Source organism: Cuculus canorus, chromosome 1, assembly GCF_017976375.1.
Source record: "Cuculus canorus isolate bCucCan1 chromosome 1, bCucCan1.pri, whole genome shotgun sequence".
Classification (NCBI taxonomy): domain Eukaryota; kingdom Metazoa; phylum Chordata; class Aves; order Cuculiformes; family Cuculidae; genus Cuculus; species Cuculus canorus.
The window spans coordinates 148,375,343-148,388,953 of NC_071401.1; the positions used below are offsets into that span (position 1 = coordinate 148,375,343).

General features: G+C 35.9%; 1 protein-coding gene across 3 annotated transcripts in view; it reads left to right on the plus strand.

Annotated features, from left to right (window-relative positions):
- The window catches only part of GNPTAB (N-acetylglucosamine-1-phosphate transferase subunits alpha and beta), a 43,361-nt gene that overhangs the window by 23,864 nt on the left and 5,886 nt on the right, over positions 1 to 13,611 (plus strand). For all 3 annotated transcript variants that reach the window (XR_008448207.1, XM_054056448.1, XM_054056447.1), the window contains exons 10-18: positions 1,047 to 1,217; positions 2,891 to 3,014; positions 3,750 to 3,953; positions 5,009 to 6,117; positions 7,105 to 7,304; positions 7,580 to 7,799; positions 8,841 to 8,954; positions 10,968 to 11,053; positions 12,606 to 12,704. Coding sequence is in view for 2 of the 3 variants with exons in the window: in XM_054056448.1 (XP_053912423.1) it covers positions 1,047 to 1,217; positions 2,891 to 3,014; positions 3,750 to 3,953; positions 5,009 to 6,117; positions 7,105 to 7,304; positions 7,580 to 7,799; positions 8,841 to 8,954; positions 10,968 to 11,053; positions 12,606 to 12,704 (2,327 nt within the window). In the remaining variant the exon portion in view is untranslated. The remainder of the gene's footprint in view (positions 1 to 1,046; positions 1,218 to 2,890; positions 3,015 to 3,749; positions 3,954 to 5,008; positions 6,118 to 7,104; positions 7,305 to 7,579; positions 7,800 to 8,840; positions 8,955 to 10,967; positions 11,054 to 12,605; positions 12,705 to 13,611) is intronic.

Below are 13,611 nucleotides of genomic sequence, written 5' to 3' on the forward strand. Positions count from 1 at the left end.
AACAATCCCCACCAAAAACCCAAACCAAAAATACCAGCATGGAAATACCATTAATAAAGGTTCTGTGTTTGTTTTGAAATGTAGTTATTATCTTTCAGATAAAGGCTGCATTTATGTGGAAGGTAGAAGTGACCAACTCTTCCTCATCTCTTCCATGGTTTTATCAAACCCCAATATGTCTTTGTGCATTATTAAGCAGATAGCTGAAGCCTCAGTATTTGGAAAGGTGGACTAAGTGAAGGCTTCATATATATTCAGTTAATGTATACCTATGTTTAATATCCATATAAAGACTATTTATGAAAAGACATAGGGAGAAGAAAATGTAACCTGAATCCATCAACAGTCTTTCAGGACCAGTAATAACCTAATAAGCTTGTGTTGGATAGGGTGGATGACAATTATTGGAACTAAGAAGATGGCAGCAAAAAAAGTAGCTACGCTTTCTAGACAACTTACATAAAAAAGAGAAAGGGAATCCTATAAGTTTCCTGAATAACTAAACCAAGAACGCTCTAGTGACATCTGATTACAAATTCAGGAGTGCTTTTGGTGTCTGAACATGCCATAGGAGCCCTGAGCATCGTAAGGGGTAGCAAGGTACTAATTCAACTTCTGTTGCTGTCTGCTTCTGAAGATACTTGAAATAGTTGGAAGAGTCCTGACTTTTGGAATGCTGAACAGGTTCAGCTTGCCTGATGGTTTGGTTTAGCCTGTACTGCATGAGAAATATAAATGTGTACATAAATTTCACATCCAGTGCAAGAGAAGTTTCTGTCTTTGTATTGAATGAGGTGCAGTATCTTAGTTGAGCAGCTAACTCAAAAATTATTTTTTGTGGACAGTAATTTTTTTCTTTTTTTTGCTAAAATATTTTAACATTTTTTGTCTTTCACTTCTCTTCTTGTTCTTGATGTAACTATTTTTTAGTAGCTAGGTATCAAATATATATGATGTGCTTGACCTTTTATGGCTTGGTGAGGGGAGGTGTTATTTATTTTTGCCTTCTGAAACTGTTTTGGGTTGTTGGGGCTTTTTTGTTTTAGGAAATATTTCAGAATGTGAGTCACTTACCTACCTTCAGTTCACCAGCTATTGAAAGTCACATTCATCGTATCAGTGGCCTCTCACAGAAGTTTATCTATCTCAATGATGATGTTATGTTTGGGAAGGATGTTTGGCCTGATGATTTTTACAGTCACTCTAAAGGTCAGAAGGTAAGACATTATGAAAGTATTTTTTTACCAGAAGTAGATGTGAAACTTTTCTATGCCAATATAATGAAAATAAAAGAAATACTGCTTTGAAAGGGAGAGCAAATATAAAACTTGCTTTTGTTCCCCGCTCCTCCTCTTATCTCTGAAGGTTCATTGTTCAATTGTTAGCAAAGTTGCGGGAGGGGAGGGCTCTGTCTCTTTTTTTAATGTATGTGCTGTGTTGTTTGGGTGGCAGAATTACTTTTACTCATATTCACTCACATGTTTCTGGTCGTATAATGGTTCTTCTGTCAGGTTTCATGCTTTAGTTTATTACTGTTGTTCTCTTAATTCCCCCACTTTCTTTTGGAGTGCTGGTAAGATTGGTGTGATGTTTGGCAGCTCTCAGTCTTCCCTCCCTTATAAACTCTTTCTGTTTTGTGAGAAATGTTCAAAACAAAACAGAATCTATTTTTCCGTGGAAACATTGAGGTCAGATGACACTAAAACTGGTCTTATATTTAAATTTACTATTGGTGATCTCTGTTCAAGATGCCCGTAATGTCTTTGCCCAATCTATATATAATCCCATCTATCTTTTAATAAATAATTATATATATGTAATATTGTTGCATATTCTTGAAAATTGAGTAACTTAGTCTCAGCAGACCTAATATCTACAAGTGGGAAAGCACACTGAGGATATGTTAGCAATAGTTGTGTATAAAGATTGCCAGCAGTTTTCACCCATGAGCTTCATCTACAACGGTGGCAAAGAGGAAAAAATTAAGATTTATACTTATCTTTATTAAAGCAGTAAGTACACGAAATACACAAGACCACTGAATTAAGCACTTTGTGCAGGCAGATGTGCATACTTGTGTACGCATACACAAGAGATGTACAAAATTAGTTTAAGCTACCCTAAAATTACCGTTTGAGTATTTGAGGACATTAAGAGCCTTTTAGTTGTTTTGAATCTTTAAGGATGTAGGCATATAATTTTAAAATCATATTGATAGTGCATTTATATTGTTCTTCAGTTATTCTTCTCAGTTATGATGATAAAGTCAGGTTAAGTGTAATCTTGTTTATGATAATGTGATCAATAAGTGTTTTCAGCAGGAGATGTGCTGCTAAAATCTTGAAACAATAAGGCGTAAAGGAAAATGTGTTTTTTAATGCCTGCCTAGTTGAAAATACATACAACCCCATTTTTTTTTTTTTATCTTGGTATTTATTAGCATTATTTAGGGCATAAAAGTTCAGATACATCAGGGATTATGTTCAACGTGCTCCTTATCTCATGACTGGTTAGTAATGAAACATTTTGAGTCAGGAGAACAAGTGAACTGCAGAGCTATTTCAGAGTTTAAGTTCTCCTTTCTTATCTGATAAAATATTAATTTTCATTGGAATATAGTTTGCGGAAGTAGATTTGGGAAGTCCTGCTTTCTATTTCTGACCATTGCTGCCTTGCTATACAGCCTTGGGAATTCTTTAGTTCTTCCTTCTGTTTGAAAGGGGTAACATTTACTTCAAAAGTGATAGGGTTTAAATGCTGTTTGTAAAGCTTTATGAATACTTAAGGCACTGTGCACAGGGAGGCATTATTTTAAGTCTCTGTACTTCAGGAAAGAAGCTTAGTTGACATGTTTGCCTGTCCTTGTCTCAAGACTGTAACGTTGTTCCAGGTTTACTTGACTTGGCCTGTGCCAAACTGCGCTGAGGGATGCCCTGGCTCGTGGATTAAAGATGGTTACTGTGATAAAGCCTGTAATAACTCAGCATGTGATTGGGATGGAGGTGATTGCATTGGTAAGATGGCAAAGTTAAATTTAGGAAAAGTGAACTGTTTGTTTTTTCTTATAAGAATAACTTTGCAATTTGTCGTTCTGCTATAACAATGAAATTTGCCTCCTGTAATAATAAAATAGTTGGGTCATAGATGAAAACGTCATTTCCAGCAAACTACACGTTGCTATGGAAAATGACAGCAAATAGTAGAGCATAGGAGAGTCTATCTTGGGGTCCCAAATTGACTGGCTGAAAGGAAGGGGTTTGGAATTCAAATTATTACATATAATTGTATGATACAGATAAAATATTACATATGCTCAGAATCCAAGTAACAGGACTGGGAAGCTGCACCGTTTGTTCCTAGATTGAATTTTCAGGATTGCAGGGTAGGAAAATGAAGTTGTACATCTGGATTGAGAAAGTGGGATCTGTAAAAGACTGCAAGCATGAGAAGTAGTAAATCTGTTTTCTACCTGTCTTTTTGAAGTTAAGACAAAATTTTTATGTTGGAATTTTTGTTGCAATTTTAAGTTGGTTCCTAAACTTCTACAGTGAGATTGTGCATGCTATGAATCTTTACACTAACTCACAGAGGTCTAGTTAGCATTTGCCCTATTTTAATTTAGCTAATGATAAATAAGGTTATTGACTATTCAGTCTAGCTTTAATGCTGACTTAAAATGTACCTTTCCTTAGAAGTAAGAATTTCAAATAACTTTTTTTTTTTTGTTGTTTTTCTTTTCTATCCTGTAGGTAACAGTGGGGGTAGTCGCTATGTGGCTGGTGGAGGTGCGGTTGGAGGTATTGGGAATGGACCACCGTGGCAATTTGGTGCAGGAATAAGTGGAGTTTCATACTGTAACCAAGGCTGTGCTAATTCCTGGCTAGCAGACAAATTCTGTGATCAGGCCTGCAATGTCCTCTCCTGCGGATTTGATGCTGGTGATTGTGGCCAGGGTAAGTAAAATACATCACAAGTAAACTTTCTGTAGGGATTCTCTTGAATTACCTGACCTTTTTGGTTCATCATTACTCTCAGATTGAGCTAAGATGCCCTGTACAGTTGTGTCTGCTAGCAGCTGCAGAAAAAAGTTAGATGCTGCTTGTATTCACTAATTGAAACCTGAATCAATATTATATGCTGCTTTATGTAATAAAACCATTATTGAGCATGGATGTGGTGCTTGATACTGTACGGAGCAGCAAGCATTACATTCCTTGCACCAAGGCTTACATTTTAAATAGAGAAATTATATTTAAGCTATGCAAACAGTCTTTCCTCAAATAAAAACAGTTGACTGATGATGCCTGTAGGGGTTAAGAAATTTAAAGAACCTCTTTGATTCTGACAGCCAAGTTCAAGCCTGGCTCTGGGCCCTTGCTAAGGCTATTTTGTCACCTCTGAAGTTGTCTGGCATTTATTCTGATATGAAAGCTGGTAGGAGAGAATGAAGTGATTGAGAGTGCTGTTTGGGATAGGCAGTGGTTAGACAAATGCATTACTGGCAGTTACTGGCAGGTTTTGTTCATGCAAGAGATAACAGACTATCTGTCTTCTGCTTTGGGAGGGAGAAGCTCGGTTCAGCCTAGCTGATTTCGGAAGTCTCAGATCAAGATGCAATATAGTAGTGAAATACAACCATTGTAACGTTAATCTACTGAAACCTGGCAAAAATGTAATATGGGCATATTATTTATGACTGATGCGTAATTTTAAGTGATGTGTGATAATGAGCCACTTAAACTCTTCAGGTCGAGATTGAAAGAGTGGTAAATTATGCTGGCTTTTAGAATACCACTGGAATGTCTGGCAGCTTTATATATCCGACTATGTTCTAGTCATTCATTATTAAAGATAGGCGAGCAAGCAAGTGGAAGCTACGGTAAGTGTTCTAGCACAAAACTGTCACTAATATAATGAATCTAGCTGGGCATTATTACAATTAAAAAAAGGCTGAAAGATGCGTCACACTTCAAATTGGCAGAAATTTATTTCTTTTTTTTTTTTCCAGATCACTTTGAAGAGATGTACAAGGTGACACTTCAGCTCAATCAGACCTACTATGTTGTTCCCAAAGGTGAATGTCTGCCCTACTTCAGCTTCAGTGAAATAGCCAAGAAAGGAATTGAGGGTTCATATAGTGATAATCCAATTATCCGACATGCTTCAGTTGCCAACAAATGGAAGACTATCCACCTCATAATGCATAGTGGCATGAATGCAACTGTGATCTACTTTAACCTTACATTTCTAAATAAAAATGACGAAGAGTTTAAAATGCAGGTAGCTGTTGAAGTTGATACTAGAGAGGAACCAAAACTGAACACAACTTCTGTGCAAAAATCTAACTCTGATTTTGTAGCTGTAACTTCAATACCAGAAGCTGAAATGATATTTGAGGATATTCCTGAAGAAAAACGCTTTCCAAGAGTCAGGAGACATCGAAATGGCACAAAAGAGAGCCTACATGAAGAGGTGATTGTACCATCAGTAAATGTGTCTCTCCTTCCTGAAGATGTTCAGCTAGCACTGCAGAACCTGGACGTAAAACTACTAAATGGTGATATCACTCAGAAAGGATATAACCTATCCAAGGCTGCCCTCCTGAGACCTTTCCAGTTCTTAACTACAGTGAAGAGTTTTATAGGCCTGGAAAAGAAGGGCATGCATGATCATTCAGAAGATCAGAAAAATCATACCAGCTCGCAGAAGCCTTATAAAGATGTAAATGATGGCAAAATAGAAACAAAAAAAGCAAATGAAGAAGTTCCTTCAAAGCTTACAGGAACAAAGGGGACTGTTATGACCACAAACACAAATAAACCTATTTATAAAGTAAAGCCTAAATCCACACTTCCCTCCCAGAGCATGGGAAATAAAAATGAAACTCGAGAAAAAGTACTGAATGCACTCATATTAAGGGAAACCCAGAAATCAAAACGTACTGGGAATTTAGATACTGGAGAAGACACACAGAAGATGGAAGGAGGAAAAGGGCATGTGCAGGTTGATGCAAATATGAGGGAGGGACTAGTGGGAAGAAAATTACAGTCTTATGCTGGAAGTTACCAAGGCTTTTTGCCATGGGAGAAAAAGAAGTATTTCCAGGACCTTCTTGATGTGAGTATTTTAATATTGGAGTACTTGCATCTTTCTGCATTTAGCGAAATACTGTTAATGTAATCAATAACTTGAAATGTGTCTTGCCTTTGAGGCAAATACTGAGATTGTCTGAAAGTTCTTTTTGCCTTTTCACATAAAATCTAATTTGTTTATGATCTGGGCCTCTCTTAGCTAGGTGGTAAAAGCCAAACAGCAGTTTCTATTCTCCTCCTACTGCTTCTGGGTTTTTTTCCTAGTCAGATTCACTTTGTATTTATTGTATGTTGGTAGAGTCTTACTGTTCAGAAAGCTTAAATTTTGTTTTGATTGCTTTTATGCAGATACTGATCCAGTCTATTAAAAAATGTAAAAAAATATGTAATCACATGGACTTGGGCTTCAGGAGTTAAATTGAAAGTCTGCCAACAAAACTGAATATCCAGACTCTGTCAAGAAAACCTGTAGAATGCTTCCTCTGCTTCCAGCCATAGCATTTTGGCAGAGTTTTGAAAACCTCTACTAGAGAAAGATGGACTGCTTCAGTTGGTAGCAACTCTTTTGCCTTACTCAAAATGGCAAAGGGGCTATGTTTTTTAAAAGGTTACCTTTCTCTTCATCTGAGATCGGATTTTGCAAGAGGAATCTTTCTATTCATAGCATTTCAGTTTATCAAATGTGGATGAATAATCAGCAAAAAAAGAGGCAATATTACAAATCTGATAGCGTACTTTGTGTGTGCGAGGTGTCAGAGCACAGATATTAAAGAATTTTTTTACAGACTACTTTTCTTAAAGCATGAAATTTTTAAGGTGAAGGCTACATTTATCTTTTCTTTTTAAAGAGATAAGTACGGAATAAGAAGAAAAATTATTCAAGACTTCTTTTCACATTGTCAAATATTGGAAAGAATTGGCACCTGGCTGAAATGTCATTTCTCCTGTGTGTTTAATGTTTTCAGTCTTTTTTGGTAATGTATCCTTGATTTATACTTGTCCTGCTGTTTAGGAAGAAGAGTCATTACTCAAACAAATGTCATACTTCACTGATGGTAGACATTTTGGAAGGCAACTGAAAGATACATTTGCTGATTCCCTTCGATATGTAAATAAGCTTTTAAACAGCAAATTTGGATTTACATCTCGGAAAGTCCCTGCTCATATGCCTCACATGATTGACCGCACTGTTATGCAAGAGCTACAGGATATGTGAGTACATCTGTGCTTGGAGTAATGTGAAGATGTAGTTAATTCTGCCTTTCTGTTGATGCTTTGCTGTATCTATTTCCAGTGTGCTGATGGCTACTCATTAAAATTATATTTTGAAATAGGAAGCGGGGAATTTATTATAACATGATAGTTGTGCTAAAATAAGAAGCCTTTTGATGACCTTTTAAAATTTCTAAATGAGATTTTGTGTTTAGGTAAGGAATGTTTTTCCTTTAAGAAATGGAAGTACTAAATTAGTTTACATTCTTATACAGGTTTCCTGAGGAGTTTGACAAGACCTCATTTCACAAAGTGCGGCACTCAGAAGATATGCAGTTTGCCTTTTCATATTTCTACTATCTTATGAGTGCAGTCCAGCCACTGAACGTTTCTCAGATCTTTGATGAGGTTGATACAGACCAGTCAGGCATTTTGTCTGACCGAGAGATTCGCACATTGGCCACGAGAATCCATGAACTACCATTAAGCTTGCAGGTACTCTTTTCTGACCGATAACTTTTAGAGTAAATTCAGCTTAAAAGTGCAAAGCTGTTAAAATGAGTCAAATATTTATTTATCCTTGCTTATCGCATCTGTAACATTTGACAGTTCTTAAATTTTACCTGGAGAATATATAACGTTGTGTTACACCATATTGTTATACAGAATCAACAGCTAAATTGAGTTTTAGCAACATAAGAAAAAATTGATCATTGGTGTCCAAATTCAAGAAAGTTGGTATGAGTTTATCAGAAAAGATGTTCACTGGTAAAAGCCACTGTGAGGAGTGGGATCCTGCTGTGCTTACTCTTGTTCTTGCACATAGTGAAATACAGTTCCTTCAGAAATTTGTGGCCTGAAGAAATAAGTGAGAAAAAGGGTAGCGGAGAATTCATGCTAGTAAATACTATGACCATATACAAAGATTCACATTTCTGCATTTCTGAGAACTGGTAGAAAAAGAGACAGTCTTTGTAGGACTTGTGCTCTTAGAGACAGAACGAAATTGCACTATTTCTGCTTTAGAGAGGAATCTGCACAAACCAATAAAATAATTTATTCGAGAAATGGCGCATAACATAATTGGCATAGCTGGAACACAGCCCTGCCTTTAATGAGTTCCTGACCTGTACCTTAGTCTGAAAAGCTGCTTCCTGTCCTTTCAGTTAAATTTTCTGTTTGTTTGCTTGATTGGGGATTTAATGTGCCACTGCTGGTTTGGGAATTCTGTGCTGTCCCAACATCATCAGTAAAACTGTGTTTTTCATTTTTTAATGAAAATAACTCTGTCGTGCTTTATTTGGTCTCAATTCAACTATGCACCAAGCATTTGTTTTACTTTAGGTATACAGGGAGTCCCACTAACTTCAGCAGTTACTTAATAGCATCTGCTGAGTATTAAGTCTTCTTTCTCCAACAGTAGCACAGAAATTTATGTGGATAACATTAAATATGTCTATGCATCCTGGATTTTTAGAACTCTGTCAGTGAGAAAACAGGATTATATGTATTTTTTTTTCCTCCCCTTTCTGTTAGGATTTGACGGGTCTGGAACAAATGCTAATAAATTGCTCTAAATCTCTTCCTGCCAACATCACTCAGATCCATGTCATTCCACCAACTCAGGAAGCATATTATGATCCCAACCTGGTAAGAAATATGGGTCTTGTTTTTTTTTTCCTGAGGGTGTATTTGCTATGCTTCAAAAACTAGTGTGATTTCTATATGGAAAGTTTTTACAAAAATTTCTATTTGTGTTCATTAAGTTAAGCCTTTAAATTAGGAGTTTACAAGCTACTTCCTAACTTATAAAGCCATTAATTTCCTTCAAAAATAGAGAAAAGCTGAGCTTAAGAATATTGTTATATATGAGAATGAAAAATTCATTCTTGTTAAGAAAATTCACTGTTATGAACCAGGAAGATGGTAAACCCCTCTGACATGAACTTTCTGATAATTATCTGAATTTATATAATAAGAATTATCTGAATTTATATAATAAGAATTATCTGAATTATAACTGATGTATTTAAAAAGAAACAAAACCAAAATAAAGTCCTAAAACCCACCAGATCATCAGATGGACATCTTTAGAATAATTCTTCCTAATATGAAGGCTTCTCCATCCTTGGAGATACTCAAAAGCCATCTGGACGTAGTCCTGGGCAATTGGCAGTAGGGGCGTTGGACTAGATAAGCTCCTGAGGTCCCTTCCAACCTTTAACCATTTTGTGAATCTGTGAAAACTGAAATGTTAGGACTAGGTGTTCTTAAGGATTTAAGTCCTTAATTTCTACTTCAGTGGTTAAATTCTCACTAAAATCTGCTGCAACTTAGGAATTTAGAATCTTTGTATCTGATATTAATACTTAGATTTCTTTTACAATGAGAATTTAATTCCCGCATCAACACAGAATGACAGAATCATTTAGATTGGAAGAGACCTTTAAGATTGAGTCCAACAACCTATGTATTTAAATAAAAATGTGTGCATGTACTTTGCTAAGTTGATGACCTAGAGTTTTGTAGCTTCAAACCGATGCTATATCAAAGCGAAAATAATTTTAATGAGTACAGATAATGAACTGTTGAGTGGTAGAAAAACAATATTGATCCCCAAGACATGTAAACTATAGTACAGAGGATGATCTAGGGTGCACGTGTAGATAAATCTATATGGACATTGACTAATTTTTTTTCCCCCCTGGTCTGGATACCTATCCTGGCTTGTATTCTTAGCAGGTTTAAAAAATATTTTCCTCTAAGTCGGAATTCCACCTAAGTTGTATTGATCAAACAAAACCATGTTAGCCTCATTTGAAGAAATTGAAATGTGGATCTGAGAATCCACATTGGTTTGAGGACATGAGTTACAGTACGGCCTTACTTCATTTTGCCTCTCTCTGACTCATAATTTAGTTTGTAAATTTCTGTGAAATAAAAACTTTGAAGGATAGTAATAAAGGATGAATACATTTTAAAATGGGTTTAAAAACAAGTCCCAGTGTTGGGAATGATGTCAAATCAATGTTTTTGGAGAGTTAGTAAAATATTACTGATCTAAGCAGTAATACCTAATGTACTAATGCTATCAGTCAATTCAAATAGTGACAAAATAGTGTTAGTGTTTAGCGCAGAGGCCTGATTTATTTTTAATTCTGTTGTCTGCAACAGCTAAATTTATTGGAATGAGTCTACTGTCGTAGAAATATCCCTTGAGAATAGGGATTTTATTTCCCAGAATTGTTTCAACATAGCTTGTGATAGAAATATGGCCTAATGTGTATCAGCTGTTCTGCAGAGTTTTTCTGGCCAGTGTTACTTGCAGCTTCTACCAGAGGAATGTCAGAGACAGCTGTCAAATGAGCTAAAATTTCTGAATATGTTATTAAGGATGAAATATAGAAGTTGCAATGTTTTTGCCAAAAAAAATCTGTTTCTCATGTAATATTTGTATGCATAGGAAATCGTGATGTTATGCACCAGTATCTTGCTTTGTTTTTCCCCCCTGAACAGTTGGTCAAGAAACTAGTGCTTTCCATTCCAGGAAAGTAAAGCATACACAGGCGTTTCTAGCTGTAATATAAGTCTTCTACAAAGGACGTCTTTATAACAGCTCTGTAGATTGCAGTAACCTATAATCTAAGCAATGTTTTCTTCCAGCCTCCAGTAACAAAAAACCTAGTGACTAATTGCAAACCTGTGACTGACAGAATTCGTAAGGCCTACAAGGACAAAAACAAATACAGGTATGTTGTTACATGTCTATGTTAACAAATCTTAGCTTTTATTTTAACAGTAGAACTGAAGAAACATACTGGTATCTACTTATGTATGTTTCATTGTGCAGAAAGTTGTCATTTTTTTTCATAATTTCTTATTTAGGAGACTGAATAGGTCTGTCTTAGTTGTGTCATCTTGGGCCAGATCCTAATTTGTGTTGCACAAGAGTAAGCCAGAGTATCTTTAGATGGCTATATCAACTGACTCTGTCTGGTGAGTGAGGACAGGTAAAGTAGCAAGAAAAGGAGGAAAGAACCCGTCCTGTACCTGGAAGTTGTAAATCTGCTTCGTCCTTTCTTCTGCTGAAGTGCAAAGAAAGAAAAAGCATTTTAGCCCTAACTCACTTGTAGTTTTCATGCAAGAAGGAGGAGTGACAGGGAGGGAAGGGGACAAGAAAAGATTTGCATCCCATTTTGGAATGGACAGTATAAACCATGATTGTAACTGCAGGTCTGTTTGAATTACTGTGCTTGTGGAGATCTGCCTGAGATGAAGTTCGCTCAGATCTTTCTTCTCCAAGACCTGCAAACCAATTACCTGCCAACAAGGCTGTTTCCTGGCATGGAGCTTATAGACTTAGCTCCTATCCGTTGCCTCACCGGCAGTGGAGGGTGGCAGGGAGTCTCTGAAGCAAGCAGTTACCCCAGGAGTGGCTACAAAGTCAAAATGTTACCTATGCTGTTTGGGGCAGCCTTAGGACATTATTATTCATTAATTCTTAGTACCTCAAGTTGTGCTGTAAGCTTTATAAATAATTCTTTTCCTAGGAGAGTTTATACTGCATATGCTTATACTATAAGGCAGTTTAAGATACAAGCTGAGGTTTTTTCTGTTGAACTAGTATGGAATAAGTGTATTTTTCATTTTGTGATCTTAATACACAAAATGTGTTCTCAGGCGAGACATCAAGGAGCACGCAGGGTCTTTATATCAAGATATGAAAGGTGAAAAATGTTAACTGTAGTGTCTCTAGTAAGACTGTTGAGTTTAAAAGAGGGTTAAATACTTTTCCAAGATATTTTTCAGAAAAAATATACTTCTGCATTTCATATACTTGTTTTGTCTGCAAGTTATTGATCAGGTGGGTGAGGAAGGTTTTATTTATACTTAAGGCTGTAGTTTTACGTACTTTTCTGTAATTTTGTTTTAAGATTTTTCTGGAATTGGTGATTGAATAACAACGTGTTTTCTCATGTCTGAGATGTAATTATGAATTGCATTTGTAAATTGTGTGTGTTTATTAAAAAAGTATAGTAAGAGTTATGTCTACTTACAGGTGAGATGTTACTTGTAGTTTACATAATTTGTAATAGTATTCAGTTCTTCAGTTTGAGTGGCTGTTAATAAATCTGCAGGAAAGTGGTTCTGTACAAGAACTTTAGCTGAAAAATGTAAATATAAGTTCTAATGAAGGTTGGACAGTTAGATTAGAAAAAATTATTAAATAAAATATGAAATGAATATTTATTGTATGTGACTGTAGGTTCTATTAATGTGTAAATATCTTTTAACAATAAGGTTTGAAATCATGGGAGAGGAGGAAATTGCCTTCAAAATGATTCGCACAAATGTTTCTCATGTGGTTGGTCAGCTGGATGACATACGAAAAAATCCCAGGTATCCCGTTTCTTCATTTGTATCAAGTTTTGAGGTAGTTTTAGTTTTCTGCTTCAGCTGTTCAAACTGTTAGTGTATTGAAAAAAAAATTTATTGCAATGTATTTCTACACTGTGTGTTACAGGGCAAAACAATTTTTAACCAAAAGTACTTCTCATTTTTTCTATTTAACTGAAGCTAAGTGACTATTCTCTCTGTTATGCCAGGGATTATTTCCTTAATTTATGTTACATTTTTATTTCTGTAAAACATTTTTATTTCTCTAAAACATTTGAAAAACATTATAGATAAACTTCAGCTATTTTTGATGCTTTTGTTTTGGCCATTCTAAACAGCAAACAGTTTATACTGCAGATTTATTTTAAAGGAAAAGCATTTTATCTGCTTTATGTAGCAATTTTAAAATAAAACTTAGGTGTGGATTGTTTTGTTACAAAATCAGTTTGGCATATCCATTAAGATCTTGTGCTCTGTTACAACATGCCAAGAGGTATAAATTTGTTTTTTTCTTAAATATTTGGTGGGAAACCATTCAAAGCGAGAAGGTAGTCCTCTGTTTCTCCCCTCTGCAGTGGTCAAAGGTTTAGATACCCTAATCTGAGAGTAGGCTCGGTAGCGTTGAATTAGGCTCCTGAAAGACTTGCAAAGCTAAGGATGATGTATTTGAGACCTGAGTCTGAATCTGCTTCACAGAAGAATGTAACTGTAGTCCTGAGCCCACAGCGTAAGGCTGCAGGTCAACAAGACGTGGAGATAATTTAATAGCCAGCTGTCTTGAAAATGAGATAGTGCCTTCACCCATCTCCTCTCCTTCCTTCCTTCCTTTCTCTTAGTTGCACGCTCTTGTCTTGCATCTTGCTTATGTCTTCAGAAAATTAGAGTTCTCTACCAGTTTAATGAGTTTGGC